The sequence below is a fragment of the Erpetoichthys calabaricus genome, chromosome 16 (genome assembly GCF_900747795.2).
Source record: "Erpetoichthys calabaricus chromosome 16, fErpCal1.3, whole genome shotgun sequence".
Taxonomy (NCBI): Eukaryota; Metazoa; Chordata; class Cladistia; order Polypteriformes; family Polypteridae; genus Erpetoichthys; species Erpetoichthys calabaricus.
The window spans coordinates 68,170,758-68,194,436 of record NC_041409.2 but is presented as its reverse complement, the minus strand read 5'-3'; the positions used below and the strand labels follow the sequence as shown (position 1 = coordinate 68,194,436).

At 36.7% G+C, this 23,679-nt stretch overlaps 1 protein-coding gene across 1 annotated transcript in view; it reads left to right on the top strand.

Annotated features, from left to right (window-relative positions):
• LOC114666504 (TOG array regulator of axonemal microtubules protein 1) overlaps positions 1-23,679 on the top strand; it is a 114,131-nt gene that overhangs the window by 74,763 nt on the left and 15,689 nt on the right. Inside the window, 7 exon segments of the mRNA XM_051919905.1 lie at positions 6,266-6,364; positions 9,412-9,587; positions 12,297-12,459; positions 14,305-14,430; positions 14,610-14,763; positions 16,298-16,403; positions 18,069-18,304. Coding sequence (XP_051775865.1) covers positions 6,266-6,364; positions 9,412-9,587; positions 12,297-12,459; positions 14,305-14,430; positions 14,610-14,763; positions 16,298-16,403; positions 18,069-18,304 — 1,060 coding nt within the window.

Below are 23,679 nucleotides of genomic sequence, written 5' to 3'. Positions count from 1 at the left end.
ATCCGCCATGTGCCGTCTTTCAGTTGCGAGAAGCAGATCATAGAATGGTTGAAACTGTTGCCCCTAACGTTGCGCCACGGCGTGTGGTTCGTTTATACCTCGTGTCTTCTCATTAAACTTTTATCTCACGAATATGTTATTGCAATCCGCAGCGGGAGCGTTTCTATAAACTTAATTTAAACTTACGTTTTACACCGTGCTTTGTTTCCCTTATGAACATGCTTGTATGCTTCACTCGCTCCGTTCTCAATTGTTTAATTAATTTTTTGCTCTTCGCTGTTTGCGGCTGTTCCTCCATTTCCCCCTACTTCGTTCTTTTATCTCGCGAATATGTTATTGCAATCCTTAACGGGAGCGTTTCAATAAACTGATTGAAAATAGTTTTGCATTTACCTTTTTAGTAAAAGGCGAGCTTTTAAGCCTGAGAAATCACCCTGTAAATGCACACGTTTAATTGCACATGTGTTAATATGTATGGTTACACAGTATTAAAAGACAGTGAACAACGTCAGTTACCTTTGTTCCTGCATTTGATAAAAGGTGAGCTTTTAAGCCTGAGAAATCACCCCGTAAATGCACACGTTTAATTGCACATGTGTTAATATGTATGCTTACACAGTATTAAAAGACAGTCAAAAATTAACGGCATTTACCTTCGTTCCCGCGTGTGACTCGTGCTGTAAATCTCTTCCTTGTTTTTAGTTCACGTGATTACGTAGGAGGCGTGATGACGCGATACATGACTCCGCCTCCTCCATTACAGTGTATGGACAAAAAATATGTTCCAGTTATGACCATTACGCTTTGAATTTCGAAATGAAACCTGCCTAACTTTTGTAAGTAAGCTGTAAGGAATGAGCCTGCCAAATTTCAGCCTTCCACCTACACGGGAAGTTGGAGAATTAGTGATGAGTCAGTCAGTCAGTGAGTGAGTCAGTCAGTGAGTCAGTGAGGGCTTTGCCTTTTATTATTATAGATCCACAATTGTCACTTGAGCAAATCAAACTAGGTTGTTAAAATTTAATTGACATTTTTAAAGCTTAATTAACACTTCAACTGTAAATGGCTGACTTCATGCTTCACAAAACATTAAGTTGATGTGTACTACATTGTTGTTTGCCATCATCTATAATAATAAAAGGCAAAGCCCTCACTGACTGACTCACTCACTCACTCACTGACTGACTGACTCACTCATCACTAATTGTCCAACTTCCCGTGTAGGTGGAAGGCTGAAATTTGGCAGGCTCATTCCTTACAGCTTACTTACAAAAGTTAGGCAGGTTTCATTTCAAAATTATACGCGTAATGGTCATAACTGGAACCTCTTTTTTGTCCATATACTGTAATGGAAGGCAGCAAGATGGCCGTAGGAGACTGAGTTGCGTGCCGCGTCATCACGCCTCCCACGTAATCACGTGAACTGACTGTGAACTCAGTACGTAGAAAAGAAGGAGGAGCCCCAAAGAGCGCTGAAGAAAACACTCATTACACAATTGACAAGGCAGCGAAACAATAAGAAGCGAGTGAGTGACGCATACAAGCATCTTCATAAGACACGAGGTATAAAAAAGCACGGTGTAAACCGTAAGTCTAAATTTACTTTATAGAAACGCTCCCGCTGCCGTTTGCAATACCATATTCGCGAGATACAAGTTTAATGAGAAGACACGAGGTATAAAAAAGCACGGTATAAACCTAACCTTAAATTAACTTTATACAAACGCTCCCGCTGCCGTTTGCAATGCCATATTCGCGAGATACAAGTTTAATGAGAAGACACGAGGTATAAACGAGAGTTTGCATCACTTTGTAACAGAGTTAAAATTGCTGTAGCGAGAAAGTTTTAACTGCCGGGTCTTAGCTAACATTAAATAAACCCGTGGACATCACAACATCACACAAGAGAGCGGCTCACGTGAAGTGACTGAACGCAGCAGGAGTGATCACTTGCATGAATCAAACCTGTTCAAAAAACACATTACACAATTGATAAAGTAGGAAAAGAATATGAAACAAAGCACGGTATAAACCGTAACTTCAAATTAAGTTTATAGAAACGCTGCCATTTGCAATACCATATTCGCCCCTGCGAAGCGCGGTGATTTTGCTATATATATTAAACTATTTCAACCATTGTATGATCTGCTTCTCGCAACTGAAAGAGGGCACCGTGGCAGAAGTTAGCCGACTTGCTCACCAACCACAACCGTTACCTGGTAGGTAACCACCCATACAATCAGATTGTGAATCAGACTACGAATGCCTGCAATGTAATTACCCCGATCTACATGCTGTCAAATGAACGAACCACACACCGTAGCACAACGTTAGGGGCTTGGCCTCTACGTCCGAGGATCGATTCCAGTAAGGGAGTGCAGTGACTGTGTACTCCTAATGAGCCCACAATTACGGCGAAACACGTGTCGCATACTATGCATCTTCAAAGCACGGTGTAAACAGTAAGTTTAAATTGAGTTTATAGAAACGCTCCCGCTGCTGTTTGCAATACCATATTAGATGACTTTGTAACAGAGTTAAAATTGCTGGAGCGATACATTTTTAACTGCCGGGTCATGTCGCGTGTTCTTGGGTAGGTACACCAAAAAATGTATACATTTATGCATGTAATGGGCAAACAAAAAATGTACTATACCCGAAAGCACTACAGTAGTACTCAATGTATCTTTACTTCTTAAATGTTAATGTTTTACTGTTTAATAATTTATACGCTTCTTATATGTTATTCAGATTCTTTTATCAAAATACCAGTAACAGCGCACTGCACGATAACGTCGAGTGAATATACTTGACATGACCATTCATAGTATTTATCCTCTTTCTCTGTACGTTTACCATTCGTTTGCTCAGAGGTTGATGAGCTTGCTGCTTAATGAGCAGCTCTTCACCCTAGCGTCCCGCTGCTTCTCTTCTTTCGTCGGCATCTTTTCCCGTTAAAACTGATTTTTTTTAAAACTTAGTATGTTTTCTTTAATTTTTCACTTAAGCTGGCACTTAAGTCTTCAATCTGCCTCAAGAATGATTAGCGGAGGTGCTACACAATGAAAACGTCAGCCGTACGCATCCGCCACGCACGCACTGGTGCGCGCAGCTGTGAGTTGACTCTACAATAAAATAAAATAAAGATAAAAAGAGCAATAACTTGCAGCACCGCTATTCAATTACACTTGCCTAACGCCTCTCCTAAGGGGAAATACTGTGGGATCTGGGCATCCGTCAAAGCAGCAATCACAAGCCCGATTAGAAAGCGGGAAGCTGTGATTTGTCCTCTCCCTCCCATGTAACAATCGCAGCCCGTGTTGCAACGCACTATGTATGTATATGTATATATGTGTATGTGTGTGTATATGTATGTGTATATATATATATATATATATATATATATATATATATATATATATATATATATATATATATATATATATTTGTTCATATGTGTGGGAAAGCGAATAGTAGACGTGACGTAGTATATGTGTACCAAATTTCAAGTCAATAGGTGAAACGGTTTGCGAGCTACAGGTGATTTAAAATCCTGGACAGACAAACGAATAGCCACGGTAGCGTATTATACAAGCACATTTTACTGTTTAATAATTTATATTTATATGCAATGTGCTTCTTATATATTACTTCATATTCTCATATGATAATGATGTTAATGTTGTTTATATTGATTTCTATGTTATTGTAAGTGCCCTTTATTTGTGGAAAAATAAATTTGGCAATTAAACTTATTTTATACATACATTTTATTTTTTTCTCTTGCACTCAGTGAGCGAATCCACTGGGTAATCAGCTATATATATATATATATATAGATAGATAGGTATGTATGTGTATATATATATATAGATAGATAGATAGATATATGTGTATGTATGTAGATACATATGTATGTATATATGTGTATATATATGTAGATATACAAATATGTATATGTATATATGTGTATATATATGTAGATATACAAATAAGTATATGTATATATGTGTATATATATGTAGATATACAAATATGTATATGTATATATGTGTCTGTATGTGTATATATATGTTGATATATGTATGTATATATGTGGATGTGTATATGTATATATATATATGTATATATGTTTATGTATATATATGTTTACATAACCTCTTTAACACACTACTTCTCCGCTGCGAAGCGCGGGTATTTTGCTAGTATTCGATAATTACGATTTCATATATCTAGTATTTTCAGAACCTGTGCACATCCAGTATGAGACAAGTGTGTTCTGTTTCTTGAATGCATCACCAGCCAAGGCTGGAAAGCTTTCTTGTTTTCATACAGCAAGCTGTTTATGGGGTGAACCATAGATCTATGTGTGTGATGGAGTTTTTTAAAATTGTTTTTACAGTAATATAAAAATATAAGTCATCTTCCCATTGTAGAAAAGTCTCTGAAACACAGTGCTCTGTTGGTGATCCAATGAATGTACCTCAACAAACAATAACAAAAACATACTTACCAGTAAATGAAACTCACTTGAAGTCCAAATAAGGTACACAATCCTTACAAGCTGTTTTAGTTTGTCAGTCAGTCAGTCATTATCCAACCCGCTATATCCTAACAACGCAGGGTCACGGGGGTCTGCTGGAGCCAATCCCAGCCAACACAGGGCGCAAGGCAGGAACAAATCCCGGGCAGGGCGCCAGCCCACCGCAGGGCACACACACATACACCAAGCACACACTAAGGACAATTTAGGATCGCCAATGCACCTAACCTGCATGTCTTTGGACTGTGGGAGGAAACCGGAGCACCCGGAGGAAACCCACGCAGACACAGGGAGAACATGTAAACTCCATGCAGGGAGGACACGGGAAGCAAACCACGTTCTCCTTACTGCGAGTCAGCAGCGCTACCACTGCACCACCGTGCCGCCCTAGTTTATTTGTCCATGTCAATAAATGCAACATGCCATAATCTTCACTTACCCTTATGTGCTATAGATTTGTCGAGCACAGTATGAACTGTTTTGGATTAGTGCACTATGTACATCACTTCACTCACATGGGAACTGGTGATAATTGCCACAAATCATGAATTAAGACAGAAAATTTCATTGTTAGACTCCCATTATCAACATGTGTTTATTCTTTTGTAAAATCCAGGAATTTTTCCATAATTTATTTAGCTTGTTATTGTTGAATTTTTTTTCTGGTGGAATTATTGACATCACAACAAAGATACTTATGAGAATAAAGCCATTTGAGATGAAAATATAATTTTGTTTCATATGTTATTTGTCTTATCATTAATATATTTTCATAACAAATACATCTTTTGGAACACATAACAATAATACTTGAAAAATGAACCCTATACCACATGATGCCCAACTCAAGAAAACACACACAAACACACCTGAAGGTGACAGAAAGAAATAGCAAAATAAAAGAAAGGTGTTTGGATAGCCCCAACCTAAAAAGATTTCTGAAAAAAAATAAGCTGAGCAATAAAGCTGCATTTGGTTTTTTTTTGTGGTTTAATTATAGAGGAAATACTTGATATTACCAAAGAAAAATGCTAAAGTAGTATTTATTACGTGAATTTATATCTTTCATTATGTCTGAACATCTAACATCCTAACCATTTTAAAGAAAAGTGTTACTAACTTTACTCATGTTCTAATGTTGACATATCTTTGGATGTGTCTATTTTTCTCAGACTTTACACAGTGCTTCCAGTAGTTTTAAAGAATATGATAACAAATTTTTAAATTGCCATCTTTAGTTGTTTCAGTGTTGTGGCCACAGAAACACCTAGAGAGCACTGATATTTTAGTATTACCAATTGCTATTTTTTAATGGTTTTGTTTTCCTCTTTCTTGTTATCATCCTTACATTTTCTTTAACCTTAGTCTAAGTAGTTGATGTCTGAAAGTTGCATTTTCTAATTCTAAGCTTTTATCTGGACTTTGTGAAGGCTGTGTGTAAGTAATTTGCAACTACATAATTTGTTCACTGTAACTAATACACTGACTTAAACTGTATTATTTTTGTCAGCAAGATAGGAGTACATAGCATTATGTATATTTGGCATAAAAGAAATCATAAATTCCATATAATAGTCTTTTGCCAACTAAACTCTATGTTGAAATGCTGATACTCTATATCATGAAAAATAATTGTAAATAGTTGAATTCCTTATGAAGTAAGTAAAGTAAGTTTGCCTGCACAGACATAACTATGCTGGACCATCCTTTTTATATTTTCAGGAATATACATCTCCGCAAGTAGTGCTCAGCACATTGGTAATCAGGATAATATCTCAGGAAGTGGAATGTCAGAAGACACTGTTGTAATTGTAGGCAAAGGTCAGTCTCCATAACAGGCAATATAAATGTTGTTGTCTTTTCACAGACATTTAATGTTTTATACTTGGGTTTGTCAGTCTTATGCTCCTTAATTATTAAATGTTAATAGATTTTGTAAAACTACACGTTTCATCACAAATAAGCTAATATTTTAATAATTTCATGATTTTGAATTGTTTTGACATGGGATTAATAACTATGAAAACAGATAAAATAAGGCTAAAACCTTTTAAATTTTTTGTCTCTTTAGGATGCTTTATGCTTATTTATCAATGGCTTTATATAGTAAAACACGGTCTCTTACGCTTAAGGTTAGTTATGTGAACAGGAATTGGGTTTTGGGGAAGACTACTCAAGAGACGTATTGATTTGCTTTAGCCTTGTCTTAAAATCTACCCATTTTTGTCAAACATTTAATTTCATTATGCGCAGGTTTTCTCTATGTAGCCATAAATGTTTCTTTCTGTGTCTTACTCCTTTTTTTAAAAGACAGATTTTTTTACTTTATTTACAATACTAGAAAGTATTTATGCAAGTAGGGGTTATGAGAAAAGTGTACGAAACAAAGGAAGAATAGTCAGAAAACTCAGAATCCTATGGTATATATTTGGTTAGGTGAATCCTTGGTGATGCTAATGTCCATTAGAGTTCAGTTATACACTTTAACCAGAGGTCTTGTTATGACCGTAACATATTTCAGCATCTGCTAGGGGTCTGTCTTGCCCCAGAGACTCTAGTGAGAGTTTATTATAACATACCTTTTAGGTTCTATATGAGACTCCAGGATGCAGAATGTCCTTTGACCACCAGAGAGGGGCAATTCAATATGTGCCACAGTTATTCTAGGAAAGTATTCCTGACCTCATAGTTCACTTTCCGGGTTGTCCCGATTGCCCCAGTTGAGAGGGAGTGTAAAAGCGACTTTCGACTAGGGAGCTTAGAACTTGGAATTGAGAATGCAGACTTAAGTAGTTAGGGAGACAGTGTCCTCAAATGTTTAGTGCGGGTATTGTGGGGTTTTTGGTGAGTGCTAGTGGACTGTATACTTGGCAGAGTGAATATCCATTTGGTCAGTCCGAATGAGTCAGGTTTCTGTTTAATTTACTTCCTTACCTTGAGGTCTCCTAACTTTTTATCTGCTTACTTCCTTGCCTTGAGGGTCTCATAGATTTATCTCTCCCTGTGTTGCTTGTTTATGAATAAAACCAACCATTTTGATAAGAACTTTGTTTTGTTAATATAAAAAGATTCTAAATCTCTAAAGAATAAAAAACTAGGTATAATTTAAAATGTTTTGTTTACTCATTAAACTTTACTTGACACTGACCTTCTTAATTCACCTCATCAGCTGAGCAAATGAAGCCAAAAGTGCTTCTTTGCTAGAAGAAAGTATGTAAACTTTATACGCTCGTCTGTTTTTTTGGACTGGTTTAGAGCATATATGAAATATTTTAGTGTTTCAATGATAGGGTTGCTTTGTGAGTCCCTCTGTCAGGTGAACATATCACATTAGGTATAGTATGTGACCTTAGAGAGGTAAATAAAAGACCATGTTTCCTTTCTCTACCATGCACCATCTGTATTCATAAGACATAAAATACACAGCATAATTGAACTAACTGCTATAAAGGGCCTTTCACATCATTGACTAATTGGATGTGGTAATGCAGAAGGTTACACTGCCAACTAAGATGTCATGTAGCAGATAATGCATATCACTTGGTAACTTGCTTTTAACATTACATCTCATGGCATAAATAAGTTTAACAGGCCCAAAATTATTCCACACATGACAATAAGTACATTGTTACATACAGTATACAGGTATGTGTTGTTGTCAGTCTTTGTTGGTGCACTGTCACTATTATCAGTCACTTGTAGAATGTTTAGATTCTAAGCCCAATCACCAACAACTTGAACCAGTTTTCCTGATTATGAATAAGGTCTAAAGCAAAGTCTTTTGTAAGTTATTTACATACCTATTTGACATTTTTCCACTTCAAGTAGCTGCTTTCAAATGACATGAGGTTAAAAGATTGAGCAGTATTAGTAACATCTTCTATATTATGTTGAAGTAAACAGTATATGTAAACAAATTTAGAATGCTAGCAGTTTATCAAGAGGGCTGTAGATTTCAACCTAAATTCTGTCATTTTTAAAAAACTGGTTACAGAGTCTTTACAGAGAAGGCTTGTTAGTACTTTTTAGCCCATTCTAGAAATATCCCCAGAAAATTTGCTATGTCATGGAAGTGAACAGGCTTTGAAACCAGACCTTGATTCCTAAATTTATTTTTCTTATCTTCCCTTGGTATCACAAAAGTTCATACTTCAGTATACTAGTATGCTTTTATGCTTTTATTCAGCGTCTTCCTGTTTTGTTTTTGTGTGAACATGGCAACTAATTATAGAGTTAATGTTCTTCACTTTTGTTCTGCCTCATATCATTTGTTGCAATGGCCCTTCCTGTTTTTGTTGCCATGTAAGCAGAGTAGTATGTTTAAAGACACAGTAGTTCAGTGATGCAGGATCTACAATGATCGTTTATAATGCTGTATTGGATAGAGAGAAAATAAAAAGGATTTTTTTGCAACAGGATTTAAATTTTTACTTTGGTCATATCTGGGAAAATAGACGTGCAGGTGTTATTAGTATTCAGGATTTTTTTTTTATATTTCAACATAAAGAAAGAAAATCATCAGGGAAATATTACTGTACTAGACTGCTGGAAAGCAAAGAGGCAGACTCTCAATTTTTTAGACTTTTGTATTATACATGTTGGACAGGAATGGTGTTGAGTAAGGTAAGTTCACTACTTTTTTTCCTGAATATGGTCAGGTTAGCAAAAGTGACTGATGTAATCTCTAAATTATTTGGTTGTTTGCTTTGTTCAGCAAACATCAGAATGCTGTCATATTTTTGACTGGCTTCCTGGATCCCTTGTGTCAACTAATTACCTTGACTGGTGTTTATCTTGCTGATACTGATCTTAGTTTAGAAAGGTTGTATTTGTGCTGAAATAATTGGATTTTCCATGCTGTATAACAGGTGTCTTTGGAAGTCCTACTTCTTCACTAACAGGCAGTCAGTCTTCAATGTCATCTGTTGAAACAACAAACTGCATTAACAAACCCAACACAGAACCACTCTCTGGAATCTATGGTAAATCTGTTCAGCACATCAGTTTGTCGAATTTTGAGAACAGTGATCCCACAGAAAAGGAGGTGAGTAAAAGTCCTTGTCAGAAGTTGAGATTGGCATGCTATACATATGCATATAATCTACCTTATGGGTAACCAGCACCATAAAATTGAATATAAGGCAATAACCAGTTGTGGACAGGTATACATTACATCACAGGCACACACACAAATGGGCAGATTTAGAGACATCAGTTGAAAGGGGGAAAAGGGAAACCTGGAGTAACTAGAGAAAACTTATGTTAAAAAATTGACAGTTGAAAGAAACAAATGTATCCAACTTTTCCATTCCTTATGCTCCTTTACTTTCAACCATCACATTGATCTTTCCTGTATTTATTTCTCCAATTCTGTTTCACTTTTTTCCACCAATAACAGATCATCAGTATACATTCCTTAACACAATTCATTCATCACCACCTCCATCACTACTGCAGAACGCAAAGGACTCTGAAGCCCCAGAAGTTGTCCTGACCAGAGGCAGATTGAAATGTGGGTTGCTGGGGCGCCAAAACCCCCAACCCCAAAAAATTTTAAAAACTCTCAGGTCAGGTTTGGGCACATTGACTGGTATAAGCGTTGCTGCACCCATCACTTGATGAAACAGCTCAGGATCCTGGTTTGCAATCCCCTAGGCAGACACGCGGTCCAGTCCCACCTACTGGGAATGACCTTCCATCTGCTGCAGCCAGGTGTTTACATGGGTGTCCCCTTGTACTGGTCCAGCTACTTGGGTCGTCAACAGTGAGGATCCTGTAAGCCGGATCACCCTTGGGGATTCGCACCACATGGCCGTAGTGCTGTAACTGACGCTCCCTCAGAATGCAGGTAATGTGACTCATTCAGGACTACGTCAGCAACTACTCGTTCGACACAAAATCAAACCAATGGTACCCAGGGATTCTTTGAAGAGACACAGCACTGAAGGAGTCCAGTGTTCATCTCAGGTCACTGGATAACGTCTGTGTCTTGTAACTATATAGCAAAACAGGAAGCACCAGGACTCTAAAGACTTGGCCCTTCATTCTTTTGCAAAGATTTCAGGAGCACCACACAACCCCTTCCAGCAACCTCATGACACCCCCGTGCTCTCGCAATTTGTCTACTGTGTGAACACACATATAAATAAATATATATATATATACAGTATATACAGTGTGTGTGTGTGTATATATATATATATATAATATATGGCACTGGCCAAATAAAACTGATCTAGAGGATAGTTTTTGGCAGGCTTAATGAAATGACTCAATTTAATCAGAAAGTAACTGAGAAATGTTCAGGCCTGACGGAAAAGAGGGCAAAATTTATGAGCAAGGAAATCTAGGTATCCTGATCATAAAAGCAGAATAAGATTTAGGTTGGACTTGTCCTGTGAGTGTACTGTAGTACAAGACAGGTTGGGGAGGCTAGTTGTGTTTTAAGATGTGAGGGTCTGTGGATTGTACAATGTGAATTTGTGCCCAGGTGAGGTAAGCCTGCAGACTTGCATAGGACTGGGCAGACTGGCAGCAAGTGTAGAATAAAATTAGGGTGGGAATGACTTTGTGAGTGTGGTAAATGATAAACTGGGATACAAGACTTGTGAAAAATCAGAGGACTACTGATTGTATGATGTGGATTTATGGAATACGGTGGAAATGGCCAAGGATTGAGCACTCTGTTAGCAGAGGCAGAATAAGATTTGGATTAGATTTATGGATGTGTTATAAGACAGACAGAAGTCCACGTTATTAGAAGATTGCAGAGGTGAGGGAAGAAAAAGGGGGACTGTGGATGTCAAGAATTGAAGCTTTGGAGCACATTAGAGACGGGAAAGCTGGCATCAAATTGGGCAGCATGGTGGAAAGGTTATAATACATTTTAACCTGGTTTTGTCCAATGGGACTGGTACTAGCCTGGCCAAGATGTGCATTGGGCTATGAGCAGGACTGCAAGAGCATGTGGAATGACCAGATTGTTAGATAAATAAATATAAAAGGCACTATATGATGGATGAGTGCTGCTTCAGTTTGTTTCACCAAAAAACTGCACCCCCTCCCACATTTTTTTCACCAGCTGACACTGGTCCTGACAATGTTTTGTGCTTCCTTATACATTGACACCACTGTAGACAATAGCCATTTGTCTACACCAAACTTTCTTGATGTCTTTGTTTCATCCTCTCGCAGCACCCTGTCAAATGTCAGATCATGATGCAGCTATTTTCCCCTTTGCATGACGCTTTTCCTGCGTGTACCAAATAAAAAAAGATCTCATCTGTTGCTTTTCAGACATGAAACTGAACTATTTTACTAATTTTCGTCTCATCCCTAAAGTTTTCTCTAGGTTTCTTTCAACCACCTTCAGTACACGTTTTAAAATCCTGGATCACTCAGTATGGCCCTTAATGAATCACCCTTTCCTTTGAAGACTAGAAATAGAACACTTTCCTAGATATCTAATTAATGTATACTGCAACAACAGAGATGGAAGTATTTCCCTCCATACTGGCATAGAAAGCAGCATTCACCAGGTCAATAAATACCAGATTAAGTGAAATGAATGTTTATGCCCAATTGAATCAGATAAATATTCACTTATTGCCACTCAAATAGTCATCATTTTACCTTTAAATTAGATTAGATATGCAACAGCCTGTACTTTTTTCTGTGTTTTTTTGACAGCTTGCATTGTTTTTATCTTTTTCATTTCCTCCATAAATCAGAATACTGTATTTCTGTATTTCAGATGAAAGTGGCCATTTCGAAATCAGCTCGGGATAAAATGAGACAGAAAAGGAAAGAAGAGAAAATACAGAATTATAAAGAGCAAGTGGAAAAGAGAGAGAAAAATGACGATCATTTGCGGGAGCGACTGAAGCACATTGACCTGGAAAAGCCCCCTCCAGAAGGTACCAAGTAGAAAAAAACTTTTCTTACAACCTGAGTGAGATGGTATAAAACTGTAGAGAAAACAATCTTTTAAGCAAATCCACAAATACTACTGTGCAGATAAAAAATGTATTTCCACTGAAAACCTGCAAGTTTTTCCTGTTTATGGTTATGGTTTGAATCCTGGAATGTCACATGATATTAATAATTAAGTTGTACATTCACATCAGCTGTATAGACTACATTTTCATTCTAAGAAGTGTGGCAGCTTACAGGCGTCAAAGCACTACTTTTGGTCTTAGCATCTAGTACCACAGTTACATTTTCTTAACCTATTGTTTGTAATCATTTACTAAATACCATACATCTCTGTACCATTTCTCACAATTGTTTTTTGTTATTTAGCCTTAGGGTAGAAAACTTAATTCTTTTAAATCTACAAAACATGATTCTGTATCATCCCAGAAGGAGAGACACTCCAAAAGCAATGTTCAACTTACTTTAGAGGTTGCAAAGCTAGTAGTCATTTACAATTGAATTGTCACACACTGTAGGACTTTTAAGAGGGGCACTTTGATAGAATTAGTCTTACTGAAAATAATGTAATTGTTTGCAATGTGAAACTTCTCAACTTTTAATATCATTGGGTAGCAGTTTTCTAGTAAATACAAACCAGATGCTATCAAATGAGGTACATCTTATTCATCTTATTATAATATTTACAACAGATTATGTGCAAATAGTATTTTTGCACAAACATGCAAGAAAAAGTCAACACTGAATGAAAAATGGAATAAAACACAGCAACTGCAGTGGTACAAAGGTATACAGTACATATATAAACATTTTAGCTACAAAACTACACAAATACCAGTGTGAATGAATAATTAAAAATTAGAATAAACTATGTAATACATACAGTATGTGAAGAACAAATATTTTTGCCAATATTCTATTTTTCACAAAGTAGGAAAATTCTATATTTTAGCAAATCAAGCTACCAGCAAAAAAAGTATAAAAAAAAACTAAAGGCCCTCTCACATTCTTGCCCATCACAATAATTTACCTGCATCACAGCCATATCTTCACCAGCTGCATAAATCAGGTTACAACAGCTACTGTATTCTTATTAATAATGTTCATGTAATGTGTTTCAGACTTGTAATGTTATGATTAACAGGCTGCCTTAAATAATGCAAATATAAATTTGCTTCCCAGCTTTAGCCTATAACAGTTTGGTTTTTAGTAAAATTAACAAAATATTCCACTTGTTGTAATATGCCTTTGGCTCAGATACAGTTTAACTAGTCTGCTGCCAAGTATTGGAAATCTTTAACATTTTCATGGCAATGTATTAGCCATGGGAAGACATTTCACTGTAAACAGTAATCTGCTTGCTGAAGAGAACCTCAAAAAACATTTTTCTAGTGAAGCTGGCAGAGTGGGTTTTCTGTGTCCAAAATCTATAGTTTGTGCTCCAACATTGTCAAATGTGAATGTTGTGAAATTTAAAATTATTACTTGTAGGCTGCAAATGACACAGATTGTAAGAATCCCAAATAAACATAATTTTCTTAACTTAAAATGTTTGAATATCTACTGATATTTGCACCAGGTGTTAATTTGCACTTGTAAACTATTCGTTCCAAAATTTGTTAGTAAATCAAACATAAGTCAAAATTAATCAGTAGCGACAGCAAAATATGATTCTTTATAATTGTGTAAGAAATGTTTTGGCTGATGATAATTGAAAAGTGCAGAACAAAACTGCTTTGCAGGCTTCTTTTATCTCTGAGGTCCAGAGAGAATTTTTAGCAATCTGCTTGATTATTGAAGTAAGCATTTAATTATTATTTTTGACACAGGGTTGGCTGTAAATGGAGATGTCCTTCTGAAACCTAGGACAGAATCTCAGTCTGCTGAGCTTCCACTTAGTTCACCTCCATTGAAACGAACATCCAGCATCCGAAAGACTCACTCCTCCAATGCAGGTGATATACTTATTTAGTATATGCAGCACTAAGTTTATTAATAAAACTGTGATTTGGTGTGTTATTTTTTGTTTAATTAAAGGTCTCAAAACATTTAAATTGGTTTAAAGAATAAAGAAAAAATGTTTTTAGCAAAATGTAGCAGGTTAAATTATATCCTTCATTGCATTTGTGTCCAGGTGACATCTCTGCTGGATCACAACCTCAACGGAAAGAGAGAGCTCCTTCTGTCCCAAGTAGTTCAGAGATTATTGACTCTTCTGAATTGAGGCCCTTCTCCAAGCCTGACCTGGCACTTGCAGAAGCATTTAGGCTATTGGCTGATGATGACTGGTAAAATCAATAATTAAATCCTAATGTCCTCAATGGCAGGAAGTTTTTTTTAAACAAAACTGCCTCATGCCCTTAATTGATCTCATTTCTGTTGTTAGGACTCCTATAATTGTCTTCCTATTAGCGTACCATGTCTGTGGGATGTAAAAATATTCACAGCTTTTCATTTTTTTTATTTCTACCATCTGTCAAAACCATGTTTGTTTTTTGTGAAGAAATCTTTAAATTATTTCAAAAATAATATCATTTATCATTTTAAGTTATTGGAAGAAACCATATATAATTATTTTGCTAAAATTAGTCAAACTAATAAATATCTTTATTCGACAAGCATAATGCTAGGTCAGTTGATGAATCAGCGTACCTGGGTGCTGGCAGAAAAAAAATTATTCAAAGGAGAATATAACCTCTAATTTTAGAACTTCAGTAAGCATGAGCCACAGTAGCCTGTTCTCAGTTTTTGGTTAAAAAAATCATACAAAATGTGCAATAGTGAAACCAAGATGGCATGCATTGCTAAATCATGTAAATATGTATATTAATCGTACAAAAACAAGAAATAGTAAAAGCAGTAATTTTAAAGAGTACTAATGAACAACATATAACATTCTCAAATTTGTTTAATCCAAGTTAGGGTTATGGGTGGCCAGAAGTCTGCCCTGGTTGTACAGGTTACAAGATAAGGCACATCCTTAGACAGGAAATCAGTCCAACCGATGAAGATGTTTTTAGAATTTTAAAATCAAATTGAATTATTGTTTTTGGCAAACTGTCCTGGTAAATTTTGGGGGAAAAAACATGATCAATCAGACATAGCCAGTGTTACCTAATTAAAATGTTGCCAAACGGATGAAACTGAAACTAGTGCATAATGATTGTTGAATGAAAAATCAATTTAGTCCTAATGTAAAATGTTGTAGAAAGAGTGTATATTTACTTCCATATATTCAGTTTTTTGCACCTTTTGCACCTGGTTATTGCAATTCTGATAATCTGAATACTTCCAGCATGATAATTTGATGTATCACAAAGCATGCATCATCTGAAGTTGGTTCCACAAATATGACCGTGACTTCAATTTACTCCAAAGGCTTTTAAAGTCCCCAGATCTTAATCCAATAGACAAAATACTTGCTGGGGCAAGTATTAGAATGGGAGGTTCACAGCATGAATGACGGACTGAAAAATCTGCAGGGACTGCATGATGCTGTCGAGTTATTGTGGACCAAGATTCCTAATGAATATTTCCAGAATCTTTTTTGAATTCAGGCTGTTCTGAAGGTAAATGTGGACCTTCCTCATATTAGATAACCTAGTAAGATGGCCATTGAGTCTATGTCCACCTATCATTGTCATATTCAGAGCCGTTTCTGCATTATACATGTTTGTGCTTGGATGAGTTACAGCTACCAATGACACTGTACTAGATAAAGCAGGTTCAAATAATGCATGATTGCATGGAGGCATATGACACCTTATTATAGTCGGAGCCAATACCTACTGTATTGCTTATTTAACTTTTTTTTTCTGGCAGGGAAAAGAAGATTGAAGGTCTGAATTTTCTGAGAAGTCTGTCAGCCTTTCATTCAGATGTGTTGATGACAAAGGTTCATGAGGCAGTACTGGCTGTAATTAAAGAGGTAGCTTTTTTTTTTCTTACATTATGTTAAATTTGCTTTTCTGTTCTGTACCCCTTCAAAAGCCCTAGATGATAATGGGAAACTCTAAGTGGTGGGACAGTATAGTTGAGAAGATAGCTTGGTTTAAACTATTTCTCTCCTATAGAAAAAGTACAAACATCAGGCTTGTATTTCCTTAATTCTTATTTAATGAATTCCCCCAGGAAATATTCATTCAGGACTGGCTTTTACAAATTCTTTTACAAGTTCTGGTCTTTTAGATGGTTAAGTGGATCACTCTTTATTGCTATACCCTGTGATTTGACAGCAGCATTGATTTCCTTTACACAATGCCTGCGCTCACATAACTGCCTCTGTCCACACACTGTGTCATGGTCCAGCCAGCGTTTTTTATTGTGTTTATTAATGTGTAATTTTGCATTTTGTTCATATTGCATGTACTAGTTTGCTTTGCTATTGTTAGCAGCCCTGTCACTTGGATGTAGAACCCAAGGAGGCAGGGCCACCTAATTGTGCAGCTGGGGTGTTCTCACTTATTGGCTTGGAATTCTTTACTTTGAGTTTTGTTTCTTTTGTGTTTGGATTTACTGGCTTTGACTTTGGCTTTCTCAGGTACTGTTTTGTGTCTGCATTAGATTTATTTGCTGTTAGGTTTGCTTTTTCGGGCAAAATCTATATCTTGCTTCTGCCTGTTTTTGGAATTGTTTTTTGATTTCTTTTGAATACATCTTTAAGTATAATGACCTTTGTTTTGTTTAGTCTTGAACCAGAGGTTTATCAGTGTTCCTCTTATTAAGTTTTGGGAAATGTAAAACTTATCCCCAATTTTGGGCTTGAACAGGCTGGAAACCTTCTTTTTCAGTGTTGGGTTAGGCTGCCTGAAGTGAGTTTTATCCAGTAGGCCCTTACAGAGAAGGACATTCCTTTGTCTTTCTTTGTCCAAATGCTTTTCTCCTTATACATTTTGGTCACATCCTGTGGCTGTTGGCTGAGCTGCAGGAACAGTGTTTGAGGTTGTTTTTCTTAGCATGAAAATTAAATCTGGTGTAGAGATGATTAGTTGACTCATTTCTTCAGCATGACTAAAATGTTGCTTTTACATGTGGTCTCTCTTGTCATTGTGCGCCGGGCTATCCTTCAGGGAGTGGGTAAATAGCAGTTTAACTAATACTTCCACTGTTTTTTTTAAGTAGTGGACACTTTGCAATCAGTAGCCTAACCATTTGGTTGATAATTGGTATAATTTTGTTCATTATGGTTGGCAGTGTTTGAGGTTTTATCCTTTGTTCACTGACTTAAAATTGAGTACTCAAAGAATATGCACCTATTACTGATTTATACAATTTAGTTTGTCAATAGTATCTTAATTCTCAGAAAATGCTGTTTTTTTCTTATAACCTCTTAATTAGCTGTCATGCTATTTGTGTTTTTTTTCACATTCTTCAATTCTACATAAGTTAATGTGGAGGACCCATCTTTATAGTTGAGATCTGTTGTGATTACCCGAGTCAACTTCTACAGGCCCCCACAAAACTAGTCTTGCTCTATACCCTCCAGAGATTTCACATGATGCTTTATAATTACTTAAAAACATCCTCTGTTGTGTTGTTGTTTTGCTTTTCCTTTCCTGTTTTTAAATAACATTTTTATTGCAATATCTTTTAGGTTAAAAATCTACGTTCTGGTGTTTCTCGGGCAGCTGTAGTTTGCTTAGGGGACATGTTTGCAAACCTCAAGAAAGGCATGGACCAAGAGCTTGACAATAGTGTGAAAGTTCTCCTGCACAAAGCTGGGGAATCTAATACTTTTATACGAGAAGATGTAGACAAAACCCTGGACACCATGGTCAACAGTGTTACACTTGCCAGAGCGCTCTCTGCATTGGTAACTGGAGGAGGCAGGTAGGAGAAATTATTAAGTATGTCCTAAAATGCTAGTAGTGTGGATACGCTTACTAGGGTAGCACTTTTTATTGTGGAGAAAGCAGATTATTTAGCACTAGATTATTTTGAGTAAAAGCTATATTTCCAGACGTTTCTTATGGTTGTCTTTAACGTAAAAATACATTTAAACCTTAATACATAACACTGTTTGCTTTACCCTCCATTACAATCTGGCATCAAGAAAATAATTCCACAATAACAGATTGTTTGAATTTTACTTACTTTTTTTTTTTGTTTTTTTTACTTTTTTTTTAGTTTGTCTTGCCTAGTCTTCCCATAATGTAATTTTATCCTGTTAATATGAAGAGTAAACCTTCCCTCACTTATAATGCTTTTGTAATCCATCCATCCATTTTCCAACCCGCTGAATCCGAACACAGGGTCACGGGGGTCTGCTGGAGCCAATCCCAGCCAACACAGGGCACAAGGCAGGAACCAATCCCGGGCAGGGTGCCAACCCACCGCAGGACACACACAAACACACCCACACACCAAGCACACACTAGGGCCAATTTAGAATCGCCAATCCACCTAACCTGCACGTCTTTGGACTGTGGGAGGAAACCGGAGCGCCCGGAGGAAACCCACGCAGACACGGGGAGAACATGCAAACTCCACGCAGGGAGGACCCGGGAAGCGAACCCGGGTCCCCAGGTCTCCCAACTGCGAGGCAGCAGCGCTACCCACTGTGCCACCGTGCCGCCCGCTTTTGTAATCATGAGTGATTAATCTCAAAAAGTCAATTACTAGAAATTAGTAATAGTAAACTCTCTACCATGTATTTCCAAGGAAAATAATTTTGTTCATATTTATTTATCTGCAAGGAAGAAATATTGACTTGTAGGATGTGTGTAAATACTAATGCTAAACGTCAAACAAGTATTTCATCTTCACATGAACGATACATCAACCATGACCACTCCCCAAGCCCACTGTCTGATAACTCCTGCCTAGATTCACACACATACACACCCACACACACACACACACACAAATACAGAGTATTGTTAAAAACCTCGGCCGTCCCACGCAGTCATACTTTACCTCCTCTGTTACAGTAACCATCAGCACTTGCACTTCTAAATTCAGAGTCCATTTTTATATTAAGAGGTCACAAGGCTACTCAGCAGCCACTCAAACTAACAACTGCATGAATGCATATACTGTCTAGAGTTATATTTAGTGTATAGTGTTATATACACTTTCTGTGAGTTTGTTTCTTATTGTTATCAACATAGATTCCTTAGTCTATTTTATGTACGTTATACTAATGTCCTCACAGGTAGCGCAGTGGTAGTGCTGCTGCTTTGCAGTAAGGAGACTGTGGAAGATTGTGGGTTCGCTTCCCGGTTCCTCCCTGTGTGGATAGCGCTTTGAGTACTGAGAAAAGCGCTATATAAATGTAATGAATTATTATGTACACTGCACAACAAATTTGAACTTGAGCTAAAAATACATATGAAAACAGGTATCTTTAGAATGTTTTCTATCCCTTTCTTGGCAAACAGACATGAACCATTTTACCATTGAAATAGGCTGGGACACTACATCTCTGTTGTATTAATGGAAAATGTCATAATGAAGATTGGGTTACCTCCATAGCTGGTCTTCAGAATGTAGTAACACAACCTTGTTTTCAAGACAAAGCAATCTGATTGCCTGTACTACGGAAGATATTGTTTATTCTGATAGCTTGAATCAAAGCAAAAACATGTAGTCAACATATCCTGAATACCGTTGAAATAATATATGTGTAATTAGTACAAATGGTTTCTAGGCTTTAATAGTGTTATGCATAATTAAAGGTGTGTGATAGCAGGCAGTTACAGGATGAACCTGCAGGAATAGTGTGTGGCAGATAGGTCAAGTGAAGAGTTGTGTATCTCAGTCCTTAATTATCTCTTTTTACTTTATAGTTACCTGTTCAGCAATCACTCTACGCATAGTTCTTTGATTGTAATAATAATGACTAATTTTAACATCATAACAGGAGAATTACTAATTTGAAGGACATTCCTTGTTTGTACCATTTCAAACAAAGCCATATTAAACATAACTTTGAATGTACATGTCTGATTTATTATATACTGATCAGGTTTTGTCTACCTGGAGAGGGAGTAGATTCACAATAAACATGCACTTTTTACAAAGCAGAATCACATTATCAACCTAATAAATTGTTAGCAGGCTCAGCACATATTCTTAAAACATCTCAGAATAATTAATAGGAACTGCTGTTGTAAAAAATGGTTTAAGGTAAAATCTTGTATTGGAGGAATTTTTTAATAGTTTGTAAACAAATTACCGTATATACTGAATATTTATGTTTATGTTTAGGTTGCCAAAGTACTCTTACAAAATAAAAATGTATTCTGATTTATTATATCATAATAAAAAATTCAACACATTTTAATATTCACATTGTTGGTATTCTTTTTAGTTTTTATTTATAATGTAATTTTTAAGAAGTATGGAAAAAACAGAATGCTTTTTGTCAAAAACAAGCCTTTAAGAACATTATAATAGAACATTTAACTTTTATGTGATTCCTGTTTTTTTTTTTCCCCTCTGTTTATCATATACCAGTAATGGCACACTGCACAATAACATGCAGTGAATACACTTGACTTGAACATTCATAGTTTTCATCCTCTTTCTCTGTACGTTTAGCATTTATTTGCTCAGAGGTTGATGTGCTTGCTGCTTCCTGAGCAGCACTTCTTTTCTCCACCCTAGTGGCCCGCACCTTCTCTTCTATTGTCGGCATCTTTTTGTGTTAAAAGTGATTAAGTCAGTGTTTGTGTTGCAATTACTTAGTATGTTTTCCTTAATTTTTCACTTAAGCTGGCATTTAAATCATTCTTGAGGCAGATTGAAGATATGAAGAGGTAGGGATGAGAATGGCGCCCGTACACATGTGTTGCTCAGCTGCCCAAAAGCGGATAGTATACGTCACGTAGTATATGTGTACCAAATTTCAGGTCAATAGTTGAAACGGTTTGTGAGCTACAGGAGATTTAAAATCCTGGACAGACAAATGAACAGCCACGGTAGCGTATTATATAAGACTAGACATTAAGCCCGTTACAATAATGGGTACTAGAACAGTAGTGCATAAACATTAGTAGGAACAGTCTATATTAAATGGCAAGGGACCTTGAACTCATTCTGTTTCTTGTCTTAATTTTTTTTTGTCAAAAATATTTTTGCAAGAAGCCTTATTATTAGTAAAATAATAATAAAAATAAAATAGAAACATATATGACAATACAGTAAGTATAATTAATATTACATTTATCCTCTCCTCTGTGGCTGTTGATTGATGTGTTGTGTCTGTTTGAAGATCTCCTATCCTGCCTCTCTTTATTTTAGCTTGCTGTGGCGTCTCTCCAGCAAGTACTGTGCAGTTCCCCAACAAGTATTTTAATCTGTGCTGGCGTGCAGCTGATTATTGTATGTGTGGCATCTCCCTAGCAACGGATTTTATGTGCACGAAAATAAATCTACTTTTAAAAGTCATCCTATTGTAATATCATGAAAATTCGTATATTTAGGAAAATCCCTTCAATGACTGACACTTTACACTTTACTGGGCCACGCTTCTTAATCGCAAATCTGACGTCCACAGAGTGAACACTTGCACAACAACTCTTTGGGGAAGCTGGTCTCCGCGTCTCAGTACCCGACTGGATTTTTCGTGCCTTATGTTTTAGGTGTTACCTCATTTACTGAAATCAGATTGGATCGGCTGCGCGATATTTTATAGGTCCCGCCCTCTCTGTCTTGTGTGATGTGTCAGGCTGCCTTTGAAGCATCTGCTAGAGGCCGGTGACTCTGCCACTCATTTCACCCTTCCCTGTACTTCCTCCTTGTCCGTAATATGCGTTTAATTTTCTGTCACAACAGTGGGCAATCAGCAGAGTCTCCCCAGGAACTGATGTAATGTGTGGCGTCTCTCCAGCAAGTACTGTGCAGTTCCCCAGCAAGTATTTTAATCTTTGCTGGCGTGCAGCTGATTATTGTATGTGTTGCGTCTCCCCAGCAATGGATTTTATGTGCGCGGCCGCAAGTACCCAATCAGCACTCTCCCCAGCAATGATGTCCTTTATTAAAGAGTGCCCTGCGCATGCACTTCACCAGAAGACACATACACACAGACACATGGATGCACACAGGGATTTTATTAAAGAGGATTAAGCAAATGTGACTGTTCCGAGTTTGATCCTTAAGGTGCTGGTGCAAGGTTGCATGAGCATGCTTTAAAAAGTGAAGAGTTACAATTTGCATTATTAATGTATGGGTAAATTGTAACAACAGATTAATATGATACATCTATATATCTTGCTCATCACTCACTTGGATGACGAAAATCTTGGATAATGAGAATGTTGTAATTATTACGTTTTTGTACAAATGTCCAAAAGGTTTACAATTAGTGCATGATCTGAATGGGATACTATTGTGAATGTTTTCTAATGATTTTTCATTAAAAAGCTGAGGATATGTTTCATCTTTTCCTCCTTTCAGCCTCTTATGTGCCAGCTCATAAACCTTTTGATATCCAAAGTGGCTTTCAATATTTTGTAAATTTTATTTTTACTTCTAAACATAATATCAAGATACCGTATATACTCGGAATATAAGCCTAGTTTTTCAGCACCCAAAATGTGCTGAAAAACGTCACCCTCGGCTTATATTTGAGACAGGTCCCGCTGCCCCCACCAACCCGACAGAAAGCTGGAGTATACAGTATACACACACACACACACACACACACACACACACACACACATGAGAGAGAGAGAGGCGAGAGAGAGAGATAAGATATTGTTTTTGTTGACCCTCTTCTCCACTTACAGAGCTAGTTTACAGTTTTTCTTTGATATAAATGCTCAAAAACATTTAATCTACTGATGCCTCAATTAATGTACGGTAATTTTATTGGTATTTATTTTGATTATTGAAACTTACCAGTAGCTGCTGCATTTCCCACCCTAGGCTTATACTCGAGTCAATAAGTTTTTCCAGTTTTTGTAGGTAAAATTAGGTACCTCGGCTTATTTTCGTGTTGGCTTATACTCGAGTATATATGGTAAGTCCACTCTTGACATTTTCAGGCACTTTTAATCTATACACTTGAGACATGTAAAGGTCTGTTTTTAATATTTCTGTACAACCTTTAATGCAGCAAAGTTTCATAAGCATGAAGTATTTCAAGGAACGTTGCTAGTAAGGTTAATAAGCCTTACAGTAAATGTTAGAGACATGGGAACAGAGTTTTGTGTACCTTTTTCTTGTGTGAGTTTGAATATAATGCAATATATATCTTGTTG